Here is a 19,167-nt window from a genome sequence, read left to right as displayed (position 1 = left end):
ACTCTCAGTGCATTAAAAGGTCAGCCATAATTCATTCCTTGTGCTGCTGTCAATACTCCCTTTTCCATATAGGCCTGATGTCCATCACTGTGTTTTTTTTATATTACCCTATATAACATAAACAAAAAATGATGTCATTATTAAAAACACTTCATATAAACATATCTTGGGTCAGACTGTTGCCATGATGACAAAGATACCTTGCTCTAGCATGGAGTCAGTTGGTGTTTATGTCTCCTGCCTGGCTATTTAAACATCAACATTATGATGGCAGTATATAGAGGGCTACTTCAAAAAGTTGCATCACAGGACAGTGATGTTGGTTTTGTGACCTCTTTAAGGACTATGACTGGCAACACAGTCAGATTAGAGTGAAAAAATAAAAGACAGAAAAGTAAAAGCAGACGCTTTTTTTTTTTTTTTTTTTTGAGGGTCTTGATAAAAAGAAAAAATATATATATATTTCTTCGCTTAGAAATAAGTTGTCTTAACGGGGCACAAAATATGGGGTTCCCAGGCAGACGCTCCTCAGAAGGATGCTCCCAAAGAGGAGCATACTCTCATTTTGTTGCTCTCCAGGCAGACTGTGGGGTCATGGTCTATTTCAGTGCTGTCTGAGGCCTGCTGAGTTCAGCCATAAACAAATCAGCAAAAAAAAAAAAACAGATAACAGAGAGAGCATAGGAGTCATAGAAAAAGAAATGAGACAAAGGTAAGACACAGATGAATGAGGAAGTTCATCCAGAAAAGCAAAAACATTGATAAGATAAAGAATACCTGCAGGCCTGCAGTGTTATTATTAACTAAAAGTACGTAAATCTATTACAAATGTATTTTGTTAATAGAAATATATATATGAAGAGTTCAGATGCAAAAGCCTCTAAGACCGTTTGAAATTTACTTCTAAAATGAGCATTTTTTTCAGGCTCCTATGTTTATGTTCAGTTATTTCACTTTACATATAGGAGCCTGAGACAAAAAAGCTCATTTTAGAAGATATATAAATCCTGACAATTAAGTAATCATATCATGTTGTGAGTTCATTGTAATTCAGTCTTTAATAATAATACATTTTTGTTTCAGTACATTTTTCTAACAGTATTTGCATTTTAGTCATAAGTATTGCAAAATAGGTGGTAATACTAAAAATTGCCTTCTATTTCATTAAACTTTTTTTTTTTTTATATATATATTTCTCATATTTTCTTTTCATTGTATGGGTAAAATATAGCCATGTTCTTGTGAGATTCATACATCTGACCTGTTGCTGGGGTAATAGAAGTAGGCCACCCTCATCATAAGTATAGCTGATTCTTCCGCATCTGTGTGCCAGTCATCGGCCCATCCTGACCCACAAGCAGTGCTCCTGTTACCGTGGCTCTGGCTGCTGCGCTGGAATGTGGAATGTTCGGGTTGTGGGACAAATGTTCCTAAAATGCAGCCCCACCTTTTTAAACTGTTTGCCACCACAGTTGTGGGGACCTGTGCGTGGCTTGTGTGGACATGTGTTAGACTGCAATTGCACGAGTGCCTTTGTGAGGGGGGCAGGGTGGTGCAAGATTGCTGAGCTTTAATGAAGTATTCCTCCCACCCAATAGAGAAACTCAAAACATTATCAGAATGGAAACAAAGTGCAATGAGGGCATACGCAGACACATGCATTTTTTTGTCCGGTAGCACACACCACAGATGAATGATTCATATTTAACAAGCTCATCAATCCTGAAACTTTTTCACTAGAAGAGTTGCTTCAAGTTAAGACTTCACAGGCCTGTTGTTCAGCTTTAATTCTTGATAAACAGCCTTCCATAAAGGCCACAGATTTACCAGCCAAATTAGACTCTGTGTGGTCGATTCTCACAGCAACTGTCACAATAAGGACAGGGTCATGTTTTACAGGAGCATTTTTATGGGATAGTAGTTCACAAAAAACAGTGTGAAAACTTTATGATACATCAATGACTCACTTTGCCTTGACGCATTTCATTCAGTTAACATGAAAGACGTCAATATGACTATTACTCTGATCCAGGTGGGCACACAATAATATGTGCTTGTATTTTATCGCTGATGCAAACATTCCATTCAAGCCCTTCTCATTAGATCACCTCAAGCTAACAAGCGTATAAATCCTGAACTAACTGTGGCAATGGTGGGCTTCATAATGGGCTCTATAAAACTAGCTCACATCAGTACGAGAAAAATGTCAGAAGGGGAAAAAAAAAATATTTTCCTCATTTAATGCCTTTATAAGAACTAAATGGGTGCAGTCTTGTGCTTGTATTCAGTAAACCAAGCACGGGATCGTGTGACTTTGAAACACACCGTACCAAAGCTAATAACAATCTCTGAAAGCAGTGCATGGAAAAGCATGAAGCGCGTGAGGACAATATGAATAAACAAAAAGGATGTTTTTCTTGAGGTTATCCTTCGTTGAATTGACCTGAAGTCCCTGTATAATAACAGCTGTGTTGCTCCGATTCTTTCATTTTGTGCAGGATGGTTTCATAAAAATCATTCCAGAGAAAACCCACACAAATGTTTCTGCATGAGAATACAATTTACATACAAGTGTATTTCTATCATGACAACTCTCAGTTTTTTTCAGCATGGTAATAGATGACAATGTTAATGCCAGGAAATCATGGTTAAAGGGATACTCCATCCCAAAATGAAAATTTTGTCATTTTTCACTTACCCCCATGTTGTTCCAAACTCGTAAAAGCTTCGTTCGTCTTTGGAACACAATTTAAGATATTTTGGATGAAAACTGGTAGGCTTGAGACTGTCCCATAGACTGCCAAATAAATAACAGTGTCAAGGTCCAGGAAAGTGTGAAAAGCATCGTCAGAATAGTCCATCTGCCATCAGTGATTCTACCGTAACGTTATGAAGCGACAAGAATACTTTTACACGAAGAAAACAAAAATAACGACTTTATTCAACAATTACTCTTCTCTGTCTCTCTCCAAATCAGCGTAGCTCCATTTTGGCAATTCTGAGCAGTAGGCAGATGGCGTACGCTCTTCTGTGTCACCGGCGCCACAAGGATACGTTTTTACGTGTATTTACGCTTTGGTTTGAAAGCAAACAGCACATCGGCACAGCCCGGCTGACACAGAAGAGCATACGCCGCCTGCGTACTAGACAGATTTTTCAAAATGGTGCTACGCTGATTTGGAGAGACACAGAGGAGAGGAATTGTTGAATAAAGTAGTTATTTTTGGGTTCTTCGTGTACAAAAAGTATTCTCGTCGCTTCATAACGTTACGGTTGAATCACTGATGGCAGATGGACTATTCTGACAATGCTTTACTTTCCTGGACCTTGACACTGTTATTTATTTGGCAGTCTATGGGACAGTCTCAAGCCTACCAGTTTTCATCCAAAATATCTTAAATTGTGTTCCGAAGACGAACAAAGCTTTTACGGGTTTGGAACAACATGGGGGTAAGTGATTAATGACAAAATTTTCATTTTGCGGAGTAACCCTTTAATATTGTAAATTAACACAGCATATGTTGTCTTATTTCATTTACTTAAGCGGAATACGAAAGGGAACTTGAAAATAATCAGGAGGAAAATAATGCAGCGGGCTGAAAAGAGCAATTCTATAGATATTTTTGTCACATTAATATACCAAACTTAACGTTATTTTCCTGACTTCTGAACATTTACAGCCCAATCAGTCAAAATGAAGGATAAGGATTTTTTTTGTAGCACAATCTTATGATTTGAAACAATTTTTTGCAGTCTTTTTGAGTGGAACTTCCCCGAACCGCCTCCCATAATTTAAAACACAGTAGGTTTGTTAGGAAAAAGGTGGATAAGACAGCCTTCTAAGAACACAAAGCTCAATAAAAAAAAAAATCTCAAGATCTGTTGCATAATTTTTTCATTCCACTAGCATGCATCTCGCGATTTTAAATACAAAAACACATTTTGTGTGAATAGCCCCTTAGATTGTTTTTCCTCATCACAGTAACATTAATGAACGGTCACACTCTCATCACAACGGCTGGTCTACAATCCCCCGTGAAGGCTCCATATGGCTACAGTACTAAGTCTTTGTAAAACCCTCAGGCTTGAAGACTGTCCCTGACACAAAGGGTGAGGGGAGGGAGGATGTGACTACTTGGACCATTTGAGCTGTGCCAGTCCATATGGGTCATACATTCAGTGTGTTGGATCCTTAATGGGATTGACTTAATCTGCTCTCTTCTAGCAGGACAGTTCTGTGAGGCTAAATCAACCACGTTGTCCCTAAATCTCAATGAGATTGATGAGAAACGAGTGGCTACCTTGACGCACTATTGTTCTGAGCCTGTTTAGACATGTTGAAGACTGGTGAAGAGATGATCATGACTTGCCCCAGACAGGATTTTATAGTCACACAACTGCTCTGATTAATCCCAAATGCATGTCACGTGTCTCAGTTAATTGGACATATACAAAATTTCAAAGGGTAGTACTATATAAGCCTTTGATAACGAAGAAAAAAACTAACCAACCAAAACAATATTAGAACAGCTGAATGCAGGCTAGCCTAAGCTGTTACACCTACACATAGCATAAACTGAAACTCAAAGCTCTCTGGTTTCATTCCATCAGAGGATCAACAAAAGATGTGTCTGCTTTCATGAGGTTAGGCAAACAACATGTTTCAAAACTCATTCAGGAAAATCAGAAGTGGGTGGAAATAAAAAGAAGGGTAAATTCAATTAAGTTCTCTTTAATTCATAATATTACATGATTGGAGAAATATTTTGTGTATGATCTGATACTTACATCTCCTGGTAGTGCACGGTGATTGCATTGATTTGGATATTTTCGCTTTTACAAATGTGCCAAGATCCTCAAAATCACCTAAATGACAAATGATATAATGACTAAGTGGGATATTGGTACATAAAATGATTAAATAGTTTTTCCTGTTGTTCCTATAAAAGAAACATCCGTTTTTACCATGTAAATAGTGTGGTATGTTTATGAGCTCACCATATGTAAATACCAACCGACCGATTTGCTCTCAGGGGAGTTTCAACAAGTTTCAGTGAGGCTGGAGATCACAGTCTAGCAAACACATATTCATATATTGCCTCATCGAGAAACAATGTCTAATTTTGAATATATCCAGACCTCCTGTTACTGTTTTCAAGTATCCTGTTGTTTCTCCACATCACTTTGTCTTATGACCTACTTTTATGTCTGGGATAATCTATAAAATTTGAACATTCAACCAAGCCAATACTGCCATTTAGATTTAGAATTTCAGTTTTATAAAGATTGGAAAAGTAAATACGAGGACAAGACAAGACATTAGGAGTCTTAAAGCAACTGAAAACAGCATAACCAAATCCACATGAACTAGATTACTATGCACGAGCTGCCTGATTTGATTTCATCTCATGCACGTATACTATTCAGATATGCAGTTAGAAATGCAGGTGATGCTCCTATTTGTTTACACGGTTTATAAGGTGATCTGTTGTTTATCACATCAGTATTTAAAATGAGGCCAGGCTTGTTTACATGAGTCTGACTCCAAGTGTATTAAAACTATGGACCTGTACAAAGCACCTCTTGAATACTTTGGACAAGACCTTTGGACAAGACTTTCATGCAAAGTCCAATTATGACTTCTAGATGTCATGCACACTTGTGTCATGAATAATAACGTAAGTATGCAAGTAATGTTTATACAAATTGTAATGTTGTTTCAGTGCACATTCCTACATAGTATTGTATTTCATAGGTGTGTTGAAGAGCCTGCTGCTTCGTTGTGTTAAGTTTGCCAGTTAAAAGATTTGTTTTTAAAATAGTTAAAATAGCTTAAAGTTACACTGAAACTGAAGTAGCACTAGATCATGTACTTCACGTACATCCAAGAATAATGAATTACCCAAAAAGAAAAAAAAATGTAGGTCGGGGAATGGACTATTGCACTAAAAAAATAAAATTTAATAAATAAGGAATGCAGTCTTGAGTGTATACGGGCTTAATGATTGGAAAAGCCGGCATATTGAACAATTTTGAACAAAAATAAAAAAATGAAATACATGGATGAAAGATTTATCTATAACATACATTTACAAAGTAGATAAGGTGAGTTTTTTAATTTAAGGATGAAAATTCTCATTTTTGAGTAACTAACCTTTGAATGTTACAAAAAAAAAAAAAAAATTGAAAAACAGACAAATTGCAAACAAAAGACTGGTAATATTGATTTTATTTCTTAGAAAAGAAACTAATACAAGCTTATTTGGTTACTTACACACATTTTTTCATTATTTAAATCTTTTCATTTACTCCCGTTTCACTTTATCACTTATTTTCATGCGTTCTGTGATTATCATGCTCTGAATCACATAGCCAACAACCAAGAGACAAAGTTAGAAGGAAAATTACATCATCTCTTTCACTTCTCTTTAAAACAGTAACAGTAAAAACTCTATAAAAGGGTGAAATAAAAGCAATACAAAAACCTGACTATTAAAGCTGGAAGAGAAACATTAGTCATCCCGTGCTTAGCGTTGATTTAGTCAAGTGTGTTCAGTTAAAGGCACAAGACTAGATTCCCCCCCCCCCCAAACCGAGGGGTCCACGCACCGAGACGAACAACAAAGAGACAGCTAAGTGAACGGGTGCTTTGGTGAAAAATTCAGGATAACACAAACAGGCAGGAACACTGGAGCGAAGTAGAAAGATGTGGAGCGAGATGCTGTTATTGTGTGGTAGAGATCTCTCTACAGCATACAAGATGGATTTCACAAGCAAGAAAGAGGTAGAAAAACAACACTATAACCACTTTTGCCTGGACACTTTTCCCTGATGTATTCCAAGAATACGCAGAACAACTGAAACTTTGCAGGAGACCACGTATGAACCCAAAAATGATTACGAATGGACAAAGACACCATAGAGGCCTGGAGTTCATGGTCTAATTTGAGCACCAACATCTCTAAAGCTATAAAGCTTTTCTGAAACCCAGCTTTTTTTGAGAGCCAAATCATCACCATCTTTACACCCACTAGGTGTGTGGAATCATATTTAAATGTCTATTAAACCCCAAAGGAAGGTTAAAACCTGAGAAAGAGGCGTGAAAAGACAATGTTGTTTTTCCAATTAAGAGGACTTTCACAACTACTTGCCTGGTATCCACTTGGTCCAGGTAGCACACAGATGCTTTGCACACACCTGTCAGGGCCAATGGGTTAAGCGCCATTCATTTTCACAGTCCTTTAGCAGATTAGTGTCTTACCTAGAAACAATTAGCTTCTAAACATTATGTATTCAATTCACAGCTAGAAAGAGTGAGGCAGTGTCAAAAAGCATGCTTATGTTAGATCATACAACAACCTTCCGAACAACCAAATGCATATATTGTTTGTCCTGATAATGGGTTCACATGGACAAATACTCAGAGTGCAGACACTGACCAGCGCCATTGTGGGTGGGTGAATGTGCTGCGTGCTCGGCTGTATAAAGAACAAGATTCTCTTGTAAACCTAGAGTGAAAGGGAACAAAATGGTAGGCCACTATGAAGAGATATTTCAGACTACACAATCAACCAGAGTCACTGGAAATTATCCACTCTATGTACTGATGCTAAGCTCTGGGGTAGAGGAAGTACCTTTAGTCATGTTGTTTGTATATATACATATTCTCTCACAGTATGTATGGCAAGAATAGTTACTAACAAACAAAAACTAAACATTAAAAATTACTGGACAAGGGAGAGGTTCATAGGTCAAACGCAATCTAGAAGGATATATCTACAACCTTTTGTTAGCTAGTATTTTGCATATGCTTATGAAGTCCTCACACTAGCTATATCCATAATCACTCAGTGCAAATAGCACACGGTTATTGAATATATTGCTAACAATTCCCTTCCCCCACCAGCAGCTTAGGGGAAATACATACTACCATGTACAGACAAACACGTGATACTGCCTGTTGCCTTCAAGTGAAACCTGACTAATATCTTTCAAAACCGCACTGATAAAAACACGGCCCTATACGACACTTGTGAAATAGTGCCCATCTCTCCCAATACATGCCAGGAATGGGCATGGCCATCAGAAAGCATTGTGACCTGCATTACTCTACCACTTACAAACAAATATAACTTTCTTTATCTTGTTCTAGGGTAACCTATCCAAAGCAATAGCTTCTCAAATAATAAACAGACTTTGTCCTCACACTTGGATGCAGGTGACTGGGGGAGGATACTGTTAAAATAAGAAATGTGCTTATCTTAATTAGATCAAGATCATTTTTAAGATGATAACATAGGCTTTAAACCACCAACTAGACATTTTAAAATAGTTTTAAATGAAGATTAGAGTCAGATGTTTGAGCTAAAACTGCAAAAATCCACTCTGAGCCCTTGCAAAGAATACTAAGAGCCACATACTAGCAAAACAGTCCTTAGAGATGCAAAAGTTGTAGGTTTGTCTGAGCAGAAGTAGTGTAAACTTCAGAAAGGACAGGATGAGCAGTCAGCATCAGAATTTCACCCACTCCAATCAACAGCACTCAATTCAAGACCAAGGTGTAAATAAAACAGCCCTGATGTCAACTTTGCATTTTTCACGCTGAAGTCCATTTGATAAAAACACAGTATAGTTGTATAAAATTGTTTTTGCTTGTTACACCTCATTAAAAATTGAAACTCTGAAAGTTTTGACACTCATTTAGAAAAACCAACCAAAACAAAGGGGGAAAAAAAAATCCACTTCTAAAACTGCTACACATGTCTTTATCCCTGAAAAGCTAAGGAGTCTCTATGAAACAAGCTTCGGCAGCACTGTGCGAAAAGCTATACTTCCAGTGGAGTCCCCCATCATGGTGGTCCGCAGTTTGTTGTTGGTTGAGCCCATGACAGGGGGTACCTTGGAGATGATAGTAGGGAAAGAGGTGCTGTGCTCTGTGATCCGTTTGGGCGCTGTGGACTTCTCTCCACCAGGTGCAGGCTTGGGCAGTCTCTTGTAGAGCCAGGGGTGTCTTAAGGCCTGAACTGGTGTCATCCGAGTACTAGAGTCCCAATCCAGACACTTTTTCAGAAAGTCAATGAACGTGGGGTCATCGCAGCCTTTGAGGGCCACCCCCCACTCCTTGCTTCCTGGGGGACCCCGCATTTTTCCCCGGCGAGAACGGCTCCCGTTGAGGACTACGGTGCCATTGCTAAGTGTGCTGACTGTACAGTAGCGTGGGTGGCCTTTGGAACTGATAAAGTTCTTGGCACGCTTGGCTTGTTCCAGCAGTTTCTGAGATGGCATACCTAGTAGCTCCATCATGCAGGCCAGCTGGTCACCTTCATCTTCACCAGGAAACAGAGGGTATCCGGTAAGCAGCTCTGCCAGAATGCAACCAAAGCTCCACATGTCTATAGGCATACCGTATCGCAATCCCAAAATGACTTCGGGTGCACGGTAGAAGCGGGATTGGATGTACGTGTAGACACGCTGGTGATCGAAACAGCTGGAGCCGAAGTCAATAACCTTGATCCCACTCCTGCCTTGCTGCTTCAGTAAGATATTCTCTGGTTTCAGATCACAGTGGATGATCTTATGGCGATGGAGTGCTTCCAGGCACTGGAGAATAGAGTGTGCAAACTTGCGTACCAGTGGAAGACTGAAACCCTGGAACTTGTTGCGTTTGATGAGCTCGTACAGGTTCATGCTAAGCAGCTCAAAAGTCATACATATGTGATTGCGGAAGGTGAAATTTTCCAACATGTGGACTGCGTTCATGCTGCCTGTCTTGTCTTGCTTTTTCAGGTGCTCCAGAATTCGGATCTCCTCAGCAGCTTGCCGATGGAAGCGCTTCTCGTTTCGCACCATCTTCAAGGCAAGGTGCTGCTGTAACTTGTGGTCATAAACCTTCGCCACTTGTCCGAAACTACCTTTGCCAATCACCTTGAGGAACTCGTAGCGATAGGCAAGGTGGTCATGAGGTACGTGGATGTATCCTCCCTGGTCGTCGTCATATCCACTATTGTTGGTGCCCCCAGCTACTGCCTGCCTTTTCTTGGCATTTGGTCCCAGGAAATAGATCTCAGGATAGTTGTGGATCTCCTGCTGCTCCAAGGTAGTCAGCTGCTGCCGGTATTGCTTGAGAGCTTGTTCTGGGGTCATTGTGCTGCCCAGCTTTGTGACTTTTGTTGAGCTCTCCGAGGACTTGACAGAGCTGTTGCTGTCCACGCTTCTCTCTTTGGAGATTGCAGGTTGGGGCTTAGCTGGTACTTGGCTTGTGCCGTTGTGCTGGCTCACACCATTAAGTTTGCGGTTGTAGGTGTCCTCGTAAACATATTTCACCTTCACCTGTCCTCCGCGGATTGCTTGGTGATCCTTCATTGTAGGCTTGTTCACACCCCAAAAGGAAAGAGATATTTAACAGTTTGTCAAACAGCTACATCAAATTGTACAGACAAAAATGTGGTTGACCAAAGTCAACATTATTTTCAGCTGAATAGATGTTCAAAATCAAAGGGAGGCTTCCTTTTATTGCTTCTAGCTTCTGCGTAGAACTGAAAAATAAATGTACTGCAACTCTGAGGTTTTATCAGACCAGTGTTAAACAATCAATAGTGCAAACGTGCAGAATTGATCAGCTGCTGAGTAACCCTGGGAATAACATGAGACCAGTGGAGGGGTTTGATGCATGAGTGATAATTGTGGCGACAGAGAATGGCAGACACAATCTTTGCGGTCTGACTGGAACGTGAACTGAAAACTGGTGGAACAGGACGTTACTTTCATTACCACATGGGATACAGGAAAAACCTATAAAGGCAAGAGTCTAATTTTTAAGACCTGCTAACATGCTGAATGTTTCAAAACAAAACAGGAATGCAATTTAAATCTAGAACTAACTGCATTTTAGTAGACTGGGAAAACAAAGCGATGTGGAAATTTTCTTTTAGAAACTGTGTTTTACTTCACCATAACAGTTTCTACACATACTTTTAGCACAGCGCTTGGAAAGAATTCTCGCCATGGTTAAAGAATTGACCTAACTATATCATTAAATATGCACTGAACTTTTGCCTTACAAAATAAGCATATCATAAATAGCGGTTGCTTACACCACTCACATTGGGCTTTCCTAAGTGAACGGGAATAGAGGAACCATCTTTCACATTCAGGATGTTTAATTTACCATAACTGCTCCAAGTCCCATTCCTATTTAAGATTCCACTAGCAAAGATTTATAGTTGAGGCCAAGACACTGCCTGTTTGGCTCTGCATATAGCACAAGAAGAAAAAGAAGAAAGCAAAGGACAAAAATTAGGTCATGCAGATACAATTATAAGGTGCCTAGTAAACTGTGCCAATCGTTTTAGAGGGGGAGGGGGCATGGAAAGGCAGTTCCAAGGAGTGAGACAAAAATAGAAACCAGTATGTTGGGAACTGAAGGATACTACATAGCCAAATGCATCAGCTGTTCAATCACAACAAAAAGAGCTTGGTTGACTAAACAAGGAGTGCATGACCTAAATGAAATCTGTTGTGTCAGTGGCTTATTGAATGATTGGAACTACTGGAAGCTGCTATGATTGCTTGTACCCCAAATGCCAGAAAATCAAAGTCGTCCCTCCCGGATTGTTTACTGAACATTTACGGAAGGCCGATTGCTAATTAATTATTCACTGAGGGTAAAAAACAATTACATTGCGCTTGTCCTTATGATCACAGAAGTCCAGTATATTAGCATGCAAAGAAGTTATTATATCCTCATAACTGAAAATAATGACACCAGATCCAACATATAAGCAGAATTACTTATTGCATAATAGTACAGTGGAGAATCGGATTATTATATCCTTTATCATCTCCTGTCCCACGTTGGCGTATAATACTGTAAGCAACATGGACCTCACTGAAAGGCTTAATCTGTTCAGCTTGAACACCTGATATTGTTTTAGTATATTTGCTCACCATAAAAATAGACATTGTATTAAATCATGGTTTATTTATTTATTGAAAGATGTGATACACATGCTGTGAGGCACAATAATGTGCTGCAGATGTAACTTGTGCCACTATCAGAATGAGGAAAGAAGGACTTGTCTAAATATGTGACATTCCAAGATGCACAAATGGCAGCAGAACATGTGCTTAGGGGGTGATTTTTTTTTTGAACATATTAAGCTCAAAGATCAGAGATTGAAAAACTAATATACAAGAGAAATTTTCAAGCTGTTCTTTAAAACTGAAGCGTGTTCTTTGGAACTGTTTATGTGAGCACTATGGAAATATTTTCATCTAGTGCTCGGAGAAAGAATCCGGTGAGAGAATCTGAGGGAAGAGGAAGTCAGGACTTACAGTGTGTTTGGGGAGAGGGGGCAGTCCAGAGGGACTCTGCCCATTCACATCAGCGTCCTGGTTCACAATGTGATCGGTGCGCATGTAGGAGTCATATAGACTGTCCCCGTGGCGAGCTGTAGGGAAAGAGTGAAAATGAGACTGGAATTAGATTGTGAAATCCACAAGAAAAATATTAATACACTCGCCACATCATCATCATCCAGTACACCCATTATATAAATGAGGATTTCTATTACACAAACATAAGAAAAAGAAAAAAACAATGATCCCATCTGAGAAACACAAAGCCCCTTAGGGAGGTATGTAACCAAGTTGCAGGTGCGCCAGACAACAGACAGTTTCTTAAGCACGTCACACAGCAGGTGGCTATATTAAACCAAGCTTCATGACTCATTTCAGTTTCAGCAGTTTCCACAACCCTGACCGATTATGTTATTAAAACCTAGACCACTTTTGCCTTAAGGCAAATTCCATCCAAAAATGAGAGTGACAATTTCATGTCACTCCAAACCTACATTACTTTAGTTCTTCTGTGGAACACAAATGGAGATATCTTGAATAATGTTTATTTTTCTGTACAATGAAAGCATAATGTTTTGAACCCCATTGGCTTGTATTGTACAGATAAAAAACACTGACTCATTTTACAAACATTTTCCTTTGTGTTACACATGAGATAAATCAAAGTTTGGAAGAATATGTGGGTGAGTAAATAATGAAAGAAATTTCATTTTTGGCAGGAGCATCCCTTTAAAATAAAAATCCAGTAGGCTGTATTACTACATGGTTGATGAAATGAGCACTGAAGTGTTTAAAACATTATAAAAACTAAACAATCAAGGCATTTTAATATATGTGCAACTACACAAACCCTCACATACTATACACCTATTGAGCATTCGGACCCCGTTACTATCACTTACTGTGATGTCAATTGAATAAACTGTTAATATGTACATAATATGGCCTGTAGGGACTGTTGTTTTCACTCTCCAATGAATTTTCAATGCTGACATACATGCAAATGCTTTATAAGCTGGAATTAAAAAAAAAAAGATGTGATTGTGAAGATTGTTTACATTTGATTACTATAGTACATTAACAAAGAATTATTAACACAGGCAGTGCATTCATAACAGTTAATCGGCTGTCTTCAACTAGTCTTCACATGCCAAGGGAACCAAGACCAGCCACAGCAAACTCACAGAGCTGGATATTACATTTCATATGGATATAATTACCTCCAGCTATGGGGCCATCTGGTTTTCTGCTCAATATCATCATGGCTGCATGCAGTCAACATCAAATATTTATTTTTCCTCTGAAAAATGTTTTCACTAAAGCAAGATCCATCCAAAACAACAATGCAGTGTCCTTCTAATGAGATTATTAAAATATATCCAAGGTGAAACTTTTCAGATGTTCAGAGGCTAGATAGACGATTTCACAGTGTTGCAGGGTTCATGCATGATCCCCTTTAAGCTGTTTTCACGAGGCTTATCAATTTGACCACCTGTATTGCAAGTCTAGAGAAGTACGTTAGTGTAACAGAGGTATCTGTATTTCCAGCAAGAAGGTCCGAACCCATTGATAATGGATCTAGATTTGCATAAATTCACAAATGCATCAGAAGAAACCAAATAATGGTGGTGAGAAGCGGTCGTCCTCGATAATAACGATGATGATGATGAAGACTCAAAGTTGCAGGGCAAACAAAAGCGTTTCCGTCATGAAAAACAGTCTCCCTGAAGCACAATGAGATTGAGTACAAACATTAAACAGATGTCGACCACCTCAACTCTTCCCCTTTCTTAAATATCGTGTTGTTGGTTTGAACAGAAGAGTCATCCCAGCCCGAGCACACGGTCCAGCAGCCAGCTAAAGCTCAGGCTAGCGTTTCCTCTTTTCCGGATAGTACAAGCCTAGCTTGCTTTCATTATAAAAACAAGGAGGTCAAAATAACTCCCAATCCCTTCCAAACACTTTTCGAAATGTCAAACAAGTGTTCTCGCGAATCGTCTGAGTGTTTTGGATGCGTGTTCCGTCTCGTAATGGTACGCGTATAGATGTGTGGTTTCTTAGCTTGTTGCTAAGAGCGTCTTCAGCTTCGCCCAGCGCGACGTCATCAAACAGGGGGACTTGCCTGGGGCGCGGCCAAAACAACGCCATTCTGGCTCAAACTTCCTTTAGTTTCAGGCCTTTACAAATTGGGCTAAGATACAAGGAAGTGCCTGTTGAGCCAAAATGGGGCTGTTTACTGGAGAGGGAGTTTAAATCAAAACATAAACAAAACGAAACTAGACCGTGAATATAAATTACTAATGTGATTTCAGCAATGACGATTACATCATTTTTCATTTATATTTTATTTACGAGCATAGGTTTTAGACTGGAGGAAATTCCAAGAGGAAATTAAATTTAGTTTAATTATTATTATAATTATTATTATTTTACAGCTGAGTGTATTTTTTTTCTTGGGAAAAAAAACAGATTTAAAGGGCATATAAATATTTAAAGGGCCATGGTAAAAAGAAAAACAGATTGTATTAATATAGGTTCGATACATTACATGAAACGGTTTGACTGAAAACCATTTATTTTTCTTTATTTTTTTTTTTTTTTTTTTTTTTTTTTTACCGTTATTTCTTCACAATTTCAAACAATACTGTAGTGACTGGTATATGTAAAACAAAATGATTATTGGAGTGTGTAATATTATTATTAAATACAATGTTATAGATACTTTAAATGGACTGATACACTGGTACTTTTTTTGCATTGCATTTTTACGTTTAGATTTGAATTCCGGTAACACAATAAAATTGTAATTAAATTATTAAATAACTACAAAAGATGCAAACTCACATACAGAGGCAAAGAGTGATACTAGCTATTATGCAGTATTTCTTCATTGTGTCCACTTTGCAGTTTAAAATGGCCTATATAGAGATTTGAAAAAAAAAAAAAACAGTATGCAAATTAATGTAAAAAAGAAGACCAACTGTGACTAGGTATTCAAAAATCATGATGACTTCACTGAAGAGCAAACTTTTAATCAAAGTAAGTGGTAGATATTTTGTTGAAATTTTGAATTTTTAAGTATGAACTGACATAGATGGCACAACTAAAACAGCAATATCCAGAACAAAGTTATAAGATTTACTGCAAGATAAATATGGAAAATATCAAAACACAACAAGCCTAGTGTGATCCTAAGCTGTGCTGCATATCCTAAATGGCCTTGGCAAGACTGGTGTTGTTGTCAAACTCTTTAAAGCCCAGATATAGATCAACACAGGCAGAAGAGCACATGCAGGGGTGACAGAGGTGATATGGTGAGACATGTCAAGATAAATTGGGTGTGCTTACAACAGGAACGCAGCCATAGTACGCTATTCTTAGCAGTCAGTCTTAGGGGAAGCTGAAACCTGTCTATATTTGTGTCTTTAGATGACATATTGACATTGTTTTCAGGCTGACCTCTCAGTAGCAGACTGAATGGGTGTGAGCACTCACATAAGTGCTCTTTAACATTATGATGGACACGCACAACTGCTATCTTTTTGTGGGGACTTAAAATGTTTCTGGGTGTCCTTAAAATATTGCAAGACTTTTCCATGTATGGGCATGCTGTTGAACCTGTAGGTGTTTTTTACTGAGTGCTTATTTAAAGTGTGGAGCCGGTTCAAACTGAGATTACTATTGAAAGTAGCATGTTTTCTCTACAAATGTGCACAATGCACTATCTGACCCTTGGCTTTTCTTATTTTGTTCTAGACACAGCGGAGTAGTTGTGAAAACGTGCTTGTGCCTTGCTGTATTTGTACTGCTACACAGTACCATATAAATACATAGTTTAGTATGCACAGTATCTAACAGATTACAAGTTTTATAACTATGCTTCTCTACAAATAATCTTTGGATGGACATCTTTTGCACCAGAAGCAAGAAGTGTATGCATTTAAACTACGTGATTATGGTTCCCTCTGCTGGTTATGTATGACTTATGCAACCTTGATGCTACACTAGTATTGAAACTAGTATTAAAACTGGTCTATTTTCTATAGATAAATAGTAAAAGTTTTTGATGCAAAACTTACTATTACCATAACATTAGTTGCTTCATTTATCTCAGTGTAAATAAAAAAGACTCATCACCATTTAAGGGTGACCTTTTATTTCATTGTTCAGTATATTTACAGCTTACTAGACATTTTAAACATTTGATACTCAAAAAAAAAAAAAAAAAAAACAGATTGACCAATAGTACTGATTTGTCCACATATTCAAGTTTACAAACACTGAAACTAAACCAAAAAATAAATTAAACAAACACACACACACGCGTACACACACACTTCAATATTTTAAACATTAGTCCCAAAAAGTCCCACATAGACTTAATGGCTCAGACGTTGAAAGCACCTGGCTACAGCCACTGAATGTGTGTGAACTCTCTCAACGTGGAGTTATAGGGAAGGACATCTAGAGCATATTTACAGTACACAGTCAAGATAAGCTACACGGAGACTCAAGGCACTGCCAGCAGGAACATGGCTGTCAGGGAAAAGCATCCTGAGCAGGCATACAAGACCCTGCCGCTTGCTTAGAGTAGAAGTGATACTTCCAGTCCAGCAGGATCTGTACCCATACAAGATCAAAATATACAGGCTGAGCACAATGGGCAGTGATCCAAATGGAAATGAATGACTTTTAAAGTGCCTCTACAAACATACCAGTCCGAATTATAACTCAGACCTCTGCCATCACAAATCTGCTTGCTAAAGATGTCCTGTTTGGTTATTTGAGATTGAGACTTTAATGTGCTTTTTAGGGAGAAGAGAAATGAAATATCAGTGCCTGGAACATCAAATTGTGGGTTCACAGTTATTCCCGACCAATATGGAAAACTGCTTCAGTGCTTTTATATGCTTTTCCTAAATTCCCTCAGTATCACAGAAAAATTCAATTCACATGCACCTCCAAAATTCATCAGACGCGCAATAAAATATGCTTATTATCAAGGCAAAAAAAAAAATCAAATCCATCTCATGTTCCCTGTACAGAATAATATTGACTACTGTACATACATACTGGCGGACCATTCAGTGGTTTGTTTCGGTGTACAAATCACAGACATCCTGACTCCACTTTACATGATCAGAAAGATCTTTATAAAAGCTTTATTTTGTAATTACAATACAGGGTGCTTGTTCTGTTATCCTTTGGTGTAATACAGATTGAGATGCTTGTGGTTTGGATCCGCAGAGCTTTTCAGAGTGCTGATCTAGGAGATGCCCTCTAATCTAACATGACCTTGTGTATTATTGTATGTGCTAAAAGACGAAGTGATTCAGAAAAGCTTTCCAGATAACCACAGCACACAATCCTCAAGTCCACTGATGCTCCCTACACATTAAGTACTGGTGGCGCACTTGAGAGTCTGAGGTGATTTGTCAGTGCTGAGCATTTCAAAAAGCTTTCATGGGACACCCGAACTGTCTTTTTCTAGAGAGTAGCAGTCGACCTGGGGACCAGAGGAGCTCAAAATGTCTGCGTCTGAACATGCTCAGCAGCCCAGATCTATTCAAACACTTTTTTTTATAGATATAGTGGCTAGAGAGCTTCATGACAGAGATGTACAGCCATTTCGAAAGAGATATTTTGACTCTCTGGGGTGAAGTATTGAGCTATAGGGTGAAACATTATCAGTAATACAGTACATTTATAGTTATATTAAGACAATCTCCAGTATAAACAGTATAATTCTTTTTTTTTTTTTTTTTTACAGTAGCATGTTACAATTGTTTATGAACTGAATAATTTGATATGTGGACAAGGTTACTGTTTGTCCTCTGATATTTCGCAGGCATCATATTTTCTATAACTTAAGTCTCCCCACTTCCTTTTCGGACAGGAAGTGCTTTTTTCACTCCGTTCTTTCATATAGATATTCCCTGATAGAGGACATGCGGTAGACACAAGCAGAGAGACCAAAGGGAAAGTCATGCTTTAAGTAACACTTGCAGTAGCAGCAATAGCAGCAGCAATGTAAAAAACACAAACAGACTGGGTCAATGAAAAAAAACTATGAAAAAGAAAAAAAAAATGAAACCCATTCATATCAAAAAGCATGACTGCCAGAAACCTATTCCTGGGCTTTCAACAGTGTGCCATTTCTGGAGAGAAGGATTACTCTTGAAGTACTAATCTTTAGTTCCAACCTCCTCTTCGTCTTAGTCATGTCTCGAATCCCTTTGCCCGTCTTTGGGGGTTAAAGGTCACAGAAGCATGCTGAGAGCTTGTACAAAGTCCTGAGTGGAGGTTTTGAGTTTGTCTATTGGGCTACTGGTCCTCCAGGCTGGCCCAGTGATGGCTCAGTGGGGTGAAGGAGATTTGTTGTCTTACATTAGCCTGGTTTGCTCTCAACTTGACCCAGAGCCAGTAGCAACTTCTCCCTGTAGGCAGCGTAACGCAGCTCCACCTGCCGCATGCGCTCCTTCTCCTCCTTCTCCAGGATGATCAGGAAGTTCTGCAGCTCGGGGACTGAAAATGCATGCCACTGAAAAAAGATGGAACACCTTATTAGCAAAGGCAGACATATGAAATAATAGACAGAAAACTATTTGTCCGAAATTGAACTGTCTATTAAACCTATGTTTTTGTTTGCATGTGTTAGGTTAATTGCATGGCTTATGTTAATGTGTTGATCAGAACATTAATTTTGTTTTATAGAGTTTCATTGGAAACAAAGGATGAAAACATCATGAAAAATAATAATAAAAAAAAATCATAGCAAAAATTTGCTTTTATTTTCAATGATTATGCAGG

At 38.5% G+C, this 19,167-nt stretch overlaps 2 protein-coding genes across 4 annotated transcripts in view; both read right to left on the bottom strand.

The window, feature by feature from the left end:
• Positions 1-6,211: 6,211 nt before the first annotated feature.
• LOC109083876 (dual specificity tyrosine-phosphorylation-regulated kinase 2-like) lies at positions 6,212-14,507 on the bottom strand. The gene is made up of 3 exons (XM_042734268.1): positions 13,578-14,507; positions 12,334-12,449; positions 6,212-10,380 (listed from the first exon to the last, which is right to left on the bottom strand). The coding sequence occupies exons 1-3, from the start codon at positions 13,618-13,620 to the stop codon at positions 8,791-8,793; spliced, it is 1,749 nt and encodes a 582-aa protein (XP_042590202.1). The 5' UTR covers positions 13,621-14,507; the 3' UTR covers positions 6,212-8,790.
• Positions 14,508-17,490: 2,983 nt separating this feature from the next.
• Positions 17,491-19,167, bottom strand: part of LOC109083864 (ras association domain-containing protein 5-like) — a 37,200-nt gene continuing 35,523 nt past the window's right edge. For all 3 annotated transcript variants that reach the window (XM_042734264.1, XM_042734265.1, XM_042734266.1), the window contains one exon: positions 17,491-18,898. In XM_042734264.1, coding sequence (XP_042590198.1) covers positions 18,746-18,898 — 153 coding nt within the window. In that variant the 3' untranslated portion in view covers positions 17,491-18,745. The remainder of the gene's footprint in view (positions 18,899-19,167) is intronic.

Source organism: Cyprinus carpio, chromosome B11 (genome assembly GCF_018340385.1).
Source record: "Cyprinus carpio isolate SPL01 chromosome B11, ASM1834038v1, whole genome shotgun sequence".
Classification (NCBI taxonomy): Eukaryota; Metazoa; Chordata; class Actinopteri; order Cypriniformes; family Cyprinidae; genus Cyprinus; species Cyprinus carpio.
The sequence above is the reverse complement of the archived record's forward strand: the minus strand, read 5'-3'. Positions and strand labels throughout refer to the sequence as shown.